Raw genomic sequence first — 13031 nt, 5'->3', positions numbered from 1 at the left:
TAAAATCCTAGTAAAGGCAATCAGCCGGTCTTTCTCTGAATATTTTAAACATTGGGCATGTAAAATTTATGCCTAATTTGAATACTTATTAGCCGCCTGATCTTGGCTGCTGCTTTGTGTTTCTTGGGCTGAGATTCATCACTGGTTTGGATGTCACACACTGAGACACTTTCTCACTGGTCCTCCTCATCCTCTCTCTCTCTCCCTCTGTCTCTCTTTCTCCTTACTCTGTCTCTCTCTTTCTCAGTTTATTTCTCCTCCCTCTCTCAACCCCCCCCCCCCCACTCTCCCTTTCTCACCACTAATGTGGCTGTGCCCTGTTTAACAGCGAGTGTTTGTTCATAAGCACGTCTTGTTCGCTGCTTATTTACTGTGGCCGGAGCAGCTGTCACCCTGCTCTGTGTAACTCCCGCTCCTGTTTGTTCTGCCTCCATCCTGTTTACCCTGCACCCCGGTCATCCTTTAAAGACACTCTGCTGCTGGCCGTCTCCCCGTCTTGCTCTGCCTCTTGTCACACATTCCCAGAGCCCGACCCGGTTCGGACGGCCTGGTGTTTACCCGCGTGACAACGCAAGATACAGTTTGTCAGAAGCGCTGTGGAGCTACCCGAACCATGAGCAGATAATGCACAGATGTCTGAGTTGGCGGTCAATTTTGCGTACTGGAATAGTTGCCAGGATAAGAATGCTGTATTTTATACCTATATATGTGTGTGTGTGTGTGTGTATATATATATATATATATATATATATATATATATATATATTATGTGTATGGTAGTTGGAGATGGGATCTAGGTTGTGACTCAGGAAGAGATACTCTATCTGTCGGCAGGATGACTGTTAATGTGGAATAGTGGATAGTACTCAAGGTTATACGCCAGGATATCTATATTACCCTGTCAAGTGTGTGTGTATGTGTGTGTTTGTGTGTGTGTGTGTGTGTGTGCGTACTTCTCTTTATCCACCTTATCTTTAATCACTGAGAAGGTACGGTACTGTACCAGCATAGAAATGAACTGGATATTTTTAGAACATCAGTAATCATACAGAACCATTTGAAATCTCAATATTGCATACAGATTAGATTAATGGTATAGACACAATATTTTATTGAAGTGAAACTAAAATATTAATCCCCAAAAATGATATTTCTGAATTAAAATTGTAAGGGATTACCTTAATTATGATCCTAATTAGGGAGAGGCTGGCTAATAGAGGCCTTGTCAGACTGGCATTAGAGATGCAGAGCACACCTTGGAGTATGTTGTCTTGGGTGACTGTAATTCTTGTTCTTTTATTTATTGGGAGGCTCTGCAGGACTCCTCGTAGCACCAACCAAGGTACAGACCATTTATGCAGGGGAAAAATGATAAAACATTTATTACTGGAGGTAATATGCATAATTTATGCTGTTTTTAGCACAATCATTAGTGATATTCCTGATAGATTTTTTTTCTTCTTCTTTTTCCACGTCTTCGTCTCAGCTCTCCATATCTGATAGATGCCGGCAAAATTAATTCAATATCTTACATTTATTTGCCCGTGTTAAAATTGACGTCTTCAGTCTCTCCACTGCACGACTTGATTGCGGCTTCGTAGACCAGTTTAATTGTGTCCCATGGAGAACAGCAGTAAATGTTTTAAATGTCACCAAAATAAATGAATATTTCAGGTTTGATTAAAAAAGAAAGAGGAAAAAAAAGGGTCCAGCCAATATGTGACATATGAGCCTTTTCTCTTTAGAAGCCTCCGAGGCACATTTTATTTAGCCACAGCTAAGGGAGAAGAAGCCCCATTATACCGTTCATCACCGGGTGAGACCATGTGATGCAGACCCCCTTCCTCCCCCCGCCTCCTCCTCTACCAAATTTTAATTTTGCATGATTAGCTGTGCGTCATTAAGTAACTTCATTCAGACGAGACTGGCTCTAGAATCCTGACAGAATGGAGACGTAGAGCGCCTCGGCAGGGTGTGTTCCTGAGCGGGGTGGCAAAAGTGCCAGGATACTTTTTATTCCTGCCAGAGCGTCCGCGTGGGTCTACATGAGCGGGCAGGTATGCCTGACTGGTGTGTTCCGTGCCCCGCTTCGGTAAAGAAATTGACAGGAATAATCGAAATAAATAACCCGTCCCTGAATAAAGTGTCCCATATACTATTCCCGAAGTGCGCGTTGCACGGCAGATGCCCTATTTGTGGCTAAATTCTAGTGATTAAAACACTTACCACATTTGGACTCTACCCCTCCATTACAAAGACAGGGAGGACGGGCATCTCTTTGTATTGCTTCATTTACACAATGACTGCATAATTCCTCCTGCATCACCCCTCCCCCTCTTAAATGCTTTAATTTGCAGAGAGGGACCGGGGTTGATAATAACGGAAGACGGAAAAAAAGAAGAGAGAGAAAGAGTGGGGGGGGGGGGGGAGAAAAGAAAAGGGAAAAAATGGGTTGTAACAAGAGCCTTAACCGGTGCCTCTTAATCACTTCTAGGTTTTAAGTCATGATGCAGGAGTCGGCCACAGAGACAATAAACAACAGTTCAATGAGTCAGAATGGAATGAGCAGCCTAAGCAGCCAATTAGATGCTGGCAGTAGAGATGGAAGATCAAGCGGTGACACGAGCAGCGAAGTAAGCACAGTCGAGCTGCTACGTCTGCAACAACAGCAGGTAAGTTGTGTTCTCCCGCGCATCACAATGCTGTACAGATAGCTCAGGGCTGGCACCGAGACACGGACCCTCCTTTAATACTTTAATACTGGCTTTTATTGAGTAAAAGGGCTGTGTTGTTTTTTGTTTATTGATCTTTTTTTTCTTCTTATTGGAGTGTTAATGGTGGGTTTTTATTGATAGTTGTGTACTGTGCAGTTGGCCATTCATTTGTTGGATTTTGGCATTTTGCTGTGGAGGGAAAGTTGTGTAGACGTTTTGTTTTGTAGTTGTTGCTGGTGTTTAAGGTATGTTTTTTTTTTGGCTGTTTTTGTTTATATTTGTGTGTGTGTGTGTGTGTGTTTGTGTGTGAGCTCCTCCATGAGAAGTCAGCATCTAAAGCCAGGAAAGTGTGTGCGGGCGCGCGTCAGTGTGTGTGTGTGTGTGTCCTTGCGCGCGCGTCTGTGCACGCCCGTGCGCGCGTCTCTGAGAGAGAGCGACGTGCGGAGCACCGCCGCTGTGTGTGTGTGTCCAGTGTGCGTGGGTGTGAGAGCTGGGCTCAGCTGCAGCCACCAGGGGGCCTCCTAACTCGGTGCTATGGACGTTCACTCCTCTCTTCCGCAGCCTTAGGAGGTAAACCTTTGACCGGGACACGCTTCTCCAAGAACCCCGCTCTCTGTTCCTCTCTCCGCGGTCCGGCCTGTCGGCAGAGTTCAGGGCTTTCGCGCATAACTGCGTTTTTCAATGACATTTTTTTTGGGGGGGGGGCGGGTTGTTTCTAGGGTCTGCCGAGTGATAGTTGGTGTGACCGGGGCTGTTGTCAGGAAGCTGTGAAAGTCAGCCGCTGTATAGCAGCCGAGTCAAGTGCTTGTGTCTATTCACGGTGAATGATGGCTTTGACAGTTCGCCAAAAGAGCAGCGGTTGAGGTCGGGCTTTGCCTGCGGGGGGAGCAACGCCGCGGGTTTGGAACAATGCGCGTCGCCTCTGCGTTTGTGACCCCCGCGAGTGTGTGTTTGCGGGCACGTGTGTGTGTGTTGCTTAATTGTAACTTTGTGTGTAACACTATGAGGGTGTTTTGTTACGTGTGTGCGTGTGTGTGTGTGTGTTGGTGAGGTCGGTGTCTGCGTGCATCCACATTGGTGTGTGTTTAATACTAACTTGCTGGTGGAGGCAGCTGAAGCCCTGTGGTTAGGACTTGCCGGCGTGTGTGTGTGTGTGTGTCAGATGTGGTTTGGGGGGGGGGGGGGGGGGGGGGCAGCCAGTGTGGCAGAATGAAGCGTGTCCTGCAGGCCCTCCCCCAGACTTCCTACACCCCACCCTAACCCAGTAGCCCAGCCCCCCGCCACCCCCCCGCCACCCCCCCACACACACACCCCCAAACACACACACACTCCAGCTGGTGATTAGAACAGCATCGCGACGCCATCGTCCCGCCCCCCCCCCCCCCCCCCCCCCCCCCCCCCCCCCCCCCCCCCCCCCCAATTCATCATCTGGCTTCCTGTCTCTCTCCCTGCAGAAGGCTGATTGGGGTCAGTTCTCTCCCTCTCATTACTCTTTTATGTTTTAACCTGGCCCTGCTGTAGAACACTGGATCTGCAGTGGCCGTCTCACTGTGGCCTCAGCCTTCTGATGTGGCCTGGTTCTGCTGCTTTCTTGTCCGGGCTAAAAGTGCCAAGGCCACTTAGAAACAATAAAAAATACAATACAAACAATAGTTATTCGTTTTTTTCCTAAACAACCATAATTTATTTTTATTTCTTCTAAAATTTTAATATTTTCACATGTGATTATTTGCCATTCGTATTATTGAGGTTTTATTTATTTAAGATTGCTGTCTCAGTTTAATGACTTTTAACTAAAGCACCTACCAAACACATGCCTGTTAAAAGATGTGGGGATTTTCCTCACAAAGTCATTTTTCACGTGACACAGAACGTGACACTGTAGCCATGAAACAGAGCATTGGAGGCACACGGTGTCCAGTCAAGTCCCTGAGAACAGCACATTGTGATGGGGAAACTACGGAGGGACGTGGCAGTCTTCTGCCATACAGAGTGACTCTATTCCTGTGGAGAGGCGGACACGGTGAAATGAGCGGTCCCGCTAACAGGTCTCCAGAGGCTTTTAAAAGCGAGGCCCTGTGCTGTTAACTTCACACACTTCCTGTGTTAGGTTGAGGGCTCACTTCCTCTGCACAGCCACGTCTCAACATCTGCATGGACAGAATACATACCTGCATTACCATGACTTGTGTATTAGGTGACTAGTGGATGGGTATCATGTGTCTGTGGGTGTGTGTGTGTGTGTGTGTGAGTTTGTGTGTTTGTGTGTGCGCGCACGCGCAGCCGTCTGTGTGCATTTGTACGGGCTATTTCACATGGAGCATTGACTGTAAATACCTAAAAAGCTTATATAATTATATTCCATAGTGTTGAACAGAGCACAGGCTTAATTTTCGGACACATTCGGAATGACATTGAGTGTTCCATTGGGTGTAAAAGGAGCTGATAGAATCTCTGCTCTCTCTCATCATGGTGCTAGAGAGAATCATTAATAAGCCCTGATGAATTCTCTGACTCCAGGTTGAGCTGTCTCACAGTGAGAGCCATCGCACCACCTACAGCTAGAATGGGAAAGACTGCATCTTAGGATTTTCAAGTCTTCGTTATTTTCCTTTTTTCGTGTTGATTTCCTTGAAGGACGCAAATCAGCACGTACACGAGGGCTTTTGCACCTTTTGCCCTGACCCCCCCCCCACAACCCACCCACGCACACACGAGTAAAGCAGGGAGGGTTTAGCATTTCATCGCCCAATCAAAAATAAGATCGCTTTAAGATTATTTACATGCTTGGATTTGCATTGAAATGAATGGATTAAAAACATTCCATTAATCAGGTGGGTCGCTAAGGTCAAAGTCATTGCCATGTACCAGGCATTTCTGAATAATAAATATGGCCATGTCACAAATGAATTTCAAGCACACATTATGTCAAACTGTCATCAGTATATTCCCAAGATCTCCCCTAAATAGGACTAATTTCATTTTAGATTTTAGATGAGATGCCCTGGATATCTGATTGCTATTTTCCAGTTAGTCCCCGACAGCCACACATTGATAAATGTTACGTAAACCCTTATTACTATGCAAAACCCACAATATGATAAAAGCACTCAGAAACATTGCCGCCATGTTTTTCAAAAATGGTTTTGTAATGAATTGATCCGTGAGGTTGTATCTGTGATAGAAACGAGTATGCATGCTCCTTTGAATTGATCTCTCGCACCCATGTCATACAATGTCCTTTAATAGAGCTGTTGGTTGATTGCAGTGTCCTGTAATCTATATGAAACGTTATTTCTGGAGTCCTGCTCCCAGTCACCTTAAACCCTGGTCCCACGGTGGTCCCAGAGACCCAGTTATCAGTCACAGGTCTGGGTCGGTGCCAAGGGGTGTCTGTACACTGGTTGGTCCACTATGGATTCAGTGCCCTTCCTTGGGAAAAAATCACGGTGGTGGGAGCTGTGGCCAGTTGTGCGCATCTCTCGTCTCGCGAAACGTTTCATTCGGGCCGCTTGTGAAACGCGCCTCAGTTGTGACCCAGAAACAACATCTGCAGTTTCCGTGCCGTTGTGCTTGTGCGCACGTGTTTTATGCTTCAGGTGAATGTCAACATGCTTCCTTACCGAGGACAGAGTTTAAACAGACACTTAGTGGCCTTGACTTGTTCCACAAGTAAACACTCTCTACAGCCTGAGTACTAATGACAGAGCTCCCCATCAGTGCCTAACAAATAGGCCTTTGTGTGTGTGTGTGTGTGTGTGTGTGTGTGTGTTGTGTTTGCGTGTGTGGAAGTGTTTCTTTGTCTGTAAGTGTTTCTGTGTGTGTGTGTGTGTGTGTTTCAGGTGTGCACGGGGCCACTGGGAGTTTTAATTACTGTCAGTTAGGAGGATGCAGGCTGGAGAAAGTCGTACACAACAGCTTGCAGAGGCTTCTGTTTTCCTCACAATCCATATTCGGGTCTGCCCGTAGGGAAAACCGCCGCGGTGCTCCATGAAAAAGTCACTGTGATGCAAGTCTGGAAGCTGGATCTATCTGCTTCAGCACCACATCAAGACTAGCTCATCAGGGCAAAGAAAGTATGACCCCCCCAACCCCCCTTAGAGGCAAATCTGGGCTTTGCCCTTGAGCATAATTTAAAGGCCTAATCACACTGTTTCTCTCCCCCTGCGAGCCCAGTAAGGGAGGTGACTCTCATTTGCACTCTTATACAAAGAACCTCATTAGGTTTATCTTTACAGGCCAAGATTGGCCCTCGTCGAGTGTGTAAATAACCCACCCCACCAGCAGCCTTTCTTACACATCTATGCATTCAGTCAGGTTATGATAAAGGGTTTTCTTCTTGAAATGTGAACGCTTTCAAAGAGACGGCCATTGTACGCAGTCATCTTTCCAAACGGAGATAAGAGTGCGGGTTTGAAGAGCAGGATGTGACAGGAACCCACAGTTTATGTCTGGTGTATATCCTTTTTTTTTTTTTTTTTTTACAGTGGTGTGTGTCTTCTGTGTATTATTATATTTTTTTTACAGTTCCCTGTCAAAGGTTTTCCCGTGCCTCCCGGCCCCAGGCCTCCCTCGCTGAACAACGGGTTTAGCTGTTCATTTCATCCCTTAACATTTCACCACCACCTCCCAGACGCTCCCCGATGTACAGTACATACATACGTATGTACAGCCTGACATATACGCTCGCCCGTGTCCATGACACTCACGATAAGGGCCGTGAATGACAGACAGGATGTTGGCGGCACTGCTGTTTGCGTCCGTCCCCAGACAAAACAGGAGCATTATTCTATTATCTTTCCAGTACCCCCCCCACACACACCCCCCCGCCCCGTGTTTCTTTCCTTTTCTTCCCCCTGCTTTAAACCCGGAGTGTCCATCTGTGTTTAAGACACATTACATGTGGCTTCATGGAATTTACAGTGTGGCTCCAGCAGTAACTCCATTTCACGTGCCGTTCCCCTGAGACTCGGGGAAATGTCAAGCTGCAAGGGTTTGAAAGAGAGAGAGAGAGAGTGATGAGAACAGAAGTGAGGAGGACGGAAAAGAGGGAGAAAGGAGGGAGAGTGAAATCTGCCGGAAACAAACCAGTTATGAGCATTTTTATGCTTGAGCAGCTGGCTCCTTTGGTGGGGGGGTCATAGACTTGTGTACAAGCAGAATGTGCGGGTCAAGGTGCATCTCAGTTGGAACAGAGCAGGTCAGCGAGGCGTGGTGGGGGATGAGGAACTTGTCGGTTGTATCACTACCCCTCGTCCCCACTCACACACACACACACACACACACAACGGATGTCATCCTCTATCATTATATTTACACGCGTGTCTTGTCATCAGTTCAGGACCAGTAGGTCATTCTCAAGTCTCACTTGAAACTTTGAGACAAATGTATTGGCACAATGACAGGTAATCTGAGATTTAAAACATAATAATCAATTAGGATGTTTGGTTTTTTTACACACAAACCGAATGGGAGACACGTTGGATATCTCAGCCGCCCTGGAGATAGTGAGAGACCGGGGTCACAGCCAGGGATTAGCCACTGTCAATGAGGAGCCTGGAGCAACAAGGCTTATGAGCCTTGCAAGTCAGCCCTGTCGTTTGGGAATCTGAGCTAGCGGTTCCTGGTCCAGCGCTTTAACCGCTAGGCTACACCGAAGTGGCGGAGTGCTGCACAGACTGCTGAGGGTTGGAGGCAGTGATTAGTGCCCGGGTTAACCTCCCTGTATAAATAAGACCCCGCCAGCAATTGCAGGTCAGGATCAATGGCCACTTCACTACTCATTTCCTTTTATGTCTCCTAAACCGCCCCGCTCCGCTCTGCTCCGTCCCGCTCCGTACAACCGGGAAATAAACACCACTGGATCCATAGTCCTGGATCTGTAAAGCCCCCTGGGCGATCGCTACAGCTCAATTCCCAACAATCACTTATTTGCAGATGGCTTATTTTCTTCTCACTGAGAATGCGTCTCATACCCCCCCCCCCCCCCACCCCAACCCTCTCCGATTATTGCATTGAAGCAGGCATTTCACCATTGTTCACAGCCTCTCCTGTGTCCTCGCCCGACAGTAGGCCCGGCGCGTCGTCCGTTGTGGCGAGATGGAACAGCCCGTCGCTGAAGGCGTACATGCGTAACGCACGGCCCTTGACGCACCGCACGAGGACGGGAAGGGGGGGAACAGCCTTAAAGAAGCAGCGGCGGAGAGAAATGCCCTGCCGCTCGCCTTACCCAAGCAATTCCCAAAAGCAAGTGGCTTAGACATTTGATAGCCTGCGACACGGCTATCCATTTAACAGAGCTTAAAAAATCCAACATATGCATATGGCCCACATCTTAAGCTGACAACCAAGAGGCAGGATTTACTAGAAGGCAGCTTTGGAGCCTTGTGAATTTAACAAGCATGTCTAGTATTACAGTTTCTCCGCGCCTCAGCCATGAATAGTCACAAATCAGCCTCCGAAACGCCCGCCTTGCGGTTGTTGTGGTGTCCCCCCCCCCTCCCCTTGGCCGTAACAAATATTAAAATGATCCAAATCTGGTTAATGGGATGAACCGTGGTAGGCAGCTCCGGTGTCTGCGGTGCTGAGCCCCTTTCGGGGACCCGGACAGTATCCACTGTCCACTGACCGAACGCCAGATGTCAGCTGGGACTCTCGGCTTCTTACGCGCGACTCCTATCAGGTGTTCCGACTCCAAACGGAATCCTCCTTCTGAATATGTGAATGGTTTATGTCACCCCCCCCCCCCTCCGTTCCAAGCTGTGTCTGTGAGCTCGCCAGGGGAGGAGATGCTCATCATCCCACCCAATGCATATGTAGCAGGGGCCTTATTCCCCTCTCTCAGCCGGCTGCTCTTTCTCCTCTTCAGAGGCTTTCTAACACGCGCCGCAAATAAGCCCGGGCCTCACCTCGCCAAAAACACCGGAGGCTTTTGAAACAGACACTTAGCCGGTGCTTTAAAAGTCAGCTTTTCTCCCTAGCTGGCTTTTGGGTTTATTTACTCCCCGTTCTTAATTTTCACCCCCCTTTTGGACCCGAGACTTCAGCTGCGGCCGTTTCCGTCCCAGTTCCTCTCTTGTCACCTTAGGCCGGAGGACTCGACCCAGATCCTCTCGCACCCTCCCCCAGCGGGGTGTTAAGAGCAGGGAGACACCAGCCTTACAGATCGGGCTGAGGTTCTGCCGATGCTAGCCGATGTTCGCCAGCCTCGCCGCCAGTCCTCATCAAGGCCCCGACCGCCGGTTACTTACCCCCTGCTGAGACATCTTAACCAGGGTTGAACTGATCAGTGATAGCAGTGAAACGCCGCTTCCTCGTTTCAGCCCGATAAAGAATGAGCGGCTGTGAGCATATGCAGAACATGCTTTGCGGTACGCACGAGTAGACACTAAGCTGATATTGGGTTTCACGCTTGAGTCTTTGGGCGCGAAGCTCCAATGAAAATGGGAAGATTTGATTGTTTCTGCATATGCATTTATCAGAAGTTTACATGATAAATATACATTAGCAGAGTGACCTGGCCATGCGTGGGATTGTTTCACTGATATTGCTACTCCATGCATTCGTTTTCACCTGTTTGGACTTTATCATCCAATTCCCTATGAAAATAATAATCGTGATTTGCATACATTTCAAAATACCATCCCAAACAAACAAGTTTCTGTCACTAATCAACCATGTCTGTTTTAAAAATATTTTTCTGTTCAGAAAGGTGTAGAAAACTTCAAATTCCAAATGCTCTTACAGTTCTAATATTTAAGACTACACATTTACAGAACATTCATCATTTACTATACAAACTTTTAAATGCGTAAGAGTTTGCTGTGAGTTTAATAACATTGACTAAATCACAAAGCAATAATATGATTATCTGACCATATTAGTGTCTGACAGCTTGATGTGAAAATGTTACTAGTCTAATGCTTCGTAAACGACAGATGTAGACTTACAGTGAAATGCTTCCTTTTCTCTTAAACAGTAAGAGAAAAAGACAGGCAATACAAACGAATACAGAAATGCACCCAATGAAGGACAATAGGGTATGAAAATAGGAATATCAGTGCTGAGCTGATGTGCGTACAATGTAGTAGAGGTTTATGTACATGTATATATATAATAGACAGGATAGATAACAGACAGTAACAGCACTGTATTTGATGTGTGTGTGTGGTTGTGTGTGCTCTGCCAGTATGTATGGATGGGTTGTGAAGTGAAATAGCGTCAGTGTGTTAGTCTGGTTAGAGTCCAGGACCATTGGAAAAGTTGTCCATGCCTATTGTCCGTGTAGTCTCTGAGGCAGTTATTTGACTTTTGGCTCAGACTTGGGGGTAGAAGCTGTACAGAATGCTGTTGGTTTTTGCCATGATGCACTCAGTCATCCTTGTCTTTTATATTCTGTTTATGCGGTGCTGTTCCTCTTTTCTTCACTGTAAACTGTCATTGCTTTTTCATATAGAACTTTTTGAATATTTTTTTTTCTAACCAGTGTAATTGTAAGTATCTGGAGGGCTATGGAGAGAGTGATCATGCTTTTGGCACATTTATCAAAGCCCCCCAAAAAAAAGAAAATGCAAAAAGCCCCCCCCCCCACTTCTCACATGGGTAGACTAAGTGAACGACACAGTGATACATTTTCTTGTTAGGAGAAATTACATCCACTAACTTGAGCTACTTCAGCATGAAATTGAAAAAGAAGCATTTATTCTGAATTTCCATTCTTGATTCAATGAAAGATGCAGATTAGCCCTTCGGAAGAACGGGGATGAAACTAGAGAAGTATGACTTTTTCCACGCTCCTGGGTTATTCTTATAAGCGTGTTATAGGATGCCTGCAGGAAAAAAGGCTTTGTTTATGGAAGCTAGCGGTGTAGTCATCCAGATAGTCATCTGAAGCAAATACATTCAACCTTGATCCCCACCCCCCCCCCACCCCCCACCCCCTTTGTTTGTGAGTGTGTGTGTCTCTGCGCGAATGTCTTTATCAATAGAAGGTGCACCTCTCATTTCCCACCTTCGCTACGCACGGCTCTCCCGTAATCAGAACCGGGTGGCTGCGGAGGCTCCGACTCCTCTCTCGCTCAGAGCCTCGCTCCGCTCCTCAGCCTTCCTCTTCCTCCGCCCCGGGCAATGGCGAGGCGAGGCACTGATTGATGGACGCGCCGTGTCAGAGTGGAGAAGATAACTGTATCTATCCGCGGCTCACTTAAAGGTCAGACCCGCTGAGTAATTGGAATATTCACAAGACAACCAGACGAGATACAGTGGCGGCCGGGGATCACGCGTGCAGAGAGGGAGGTGTTGAGAGCGGAACTCGGTAAGCAGGGAGACGGTTGACGGAGATGCATTGGCCCCTCCAGAGCTAGATGTAGTGGCCATTAACTTCAGTGATCTTTGGTGGGAACCGGGCGTTTATTGAGATAGGGCCCGGGTATCCATCACCCCGGCATGTCGGATGAACCGGAGTGTCTGCCCGGGGAGGCTAATGATGAGACAGGACCCCAGGTAAACCAACGCGGAGGTGAGGCCGGGGCTGATGGAATGAGCACTGAAAGCGTTGTCTTTATTTTCCTCCTTCGTTGTTCTTTCGGCCACTGTTGTCAGGGATCTCTGATCAATAGCGCTTTCGGATTGCTCGCTTCTCTTGGCGCCAGCGATTGAAACGGAGAAATGCCAAAGAAAAAAGTTCCCAACGACCGCTTTTCTTTTGTCTCTTCCAGCCTGTGCAACGCGCGAGCCCAGTTCCTCGCCAGGCCCCCGTGTTCTCCTGGGTTAGCCAGCCGGTCATTAAGGTTAAGCTATTTACGACTAAGGTCAGAGTGGCACATCATCGACCCTGGAGGTAACACTTACCGCACATGAACCCAACCCAGACCCCCGGTCTCACTCTATTGACCTGCAGCCAGTGTCTCCAAGGGGGTGCGATCATCAGGCTAACGCCCAGGCAGGAGCTGGTTATCTAAATGATCCAGGAGCTCCGTTGCTCTGGGACTGAATTGGCCTCGGTCTTCCTAAGGCCACTGTAAGATGCTCACTTCATTTGCAGGCACTGTGCAATTCCTCATTCAGTCTACTGAGCAATGATACGAGATAATGATCAGAGTCGCTATTTGCACTGATGTTTCTTAGTTGGGTTTTAACATAGAGACCAGCTCGACGATGCTTAGTTAATAAAACCCTCAGGCCTGTTTTTGACATGCACAATAATAGGGTGGAGTGAAGCTTCACTAATATTTCAGATATCTCAACGATCACTTGCCTTGGGATTTTGTTTACAGTCTTATCATGACTCAAGGTGTTTGGCAGTTTTGTGTGTTTACG

The 13031-nt window shown here is 47.4% G+C and overlaps 1 protein-coding gene across 14 annotated transcripts in view; it reads left to right on the top strand.

Moving 5' to 3' along the window:
• Nucleotides 1–13031, top strand: part of foxp2 (forkhead box P2) — a 105351-nt gene that overhangs the window by 40108 nt on the left and 52212 nt on the right. For 11 of the 14 annotated variants that reach the window (XM_010898245.5, XM_010898244.5, XM_010898243.5 and 8 more), the window contains one exon: nucleotides 2495–2672. The exons of the other annotated variants lie outside the window; for them this stretch is intronic. In XM_010898245.5, coding sequence (XP_010896547.1) covers nucleotides 2505–2672 — 168 coding nt within the window. In that variant the 5' untranslated portion in view covers nucleotides 2495–2504. The remainder of the gene's footprint in view (nucleotides 1–2494; nucleotides 2673–13031) is intronic. 14 annotated transcript variants of the gene reach the window in all.

Source organism: Esox lucius, chromosome 23 (genome assembly GCF_011004845.1).
Source record: "Esox lucius isolate fEsoLuc1 chromosome 23, fEsoLuc1.pri, whole genome shotgun sequence".
Classification (NCBI taxonomy): domain Eukaryota; kingdom Metazoa; phylum Chordata; class Actinopteri; order Esociformes; family Esocidae; genus Esox; species Esox lucius.
This window is presented reverse-complemented; position numbering and strand designations above follow the sequence as displayed.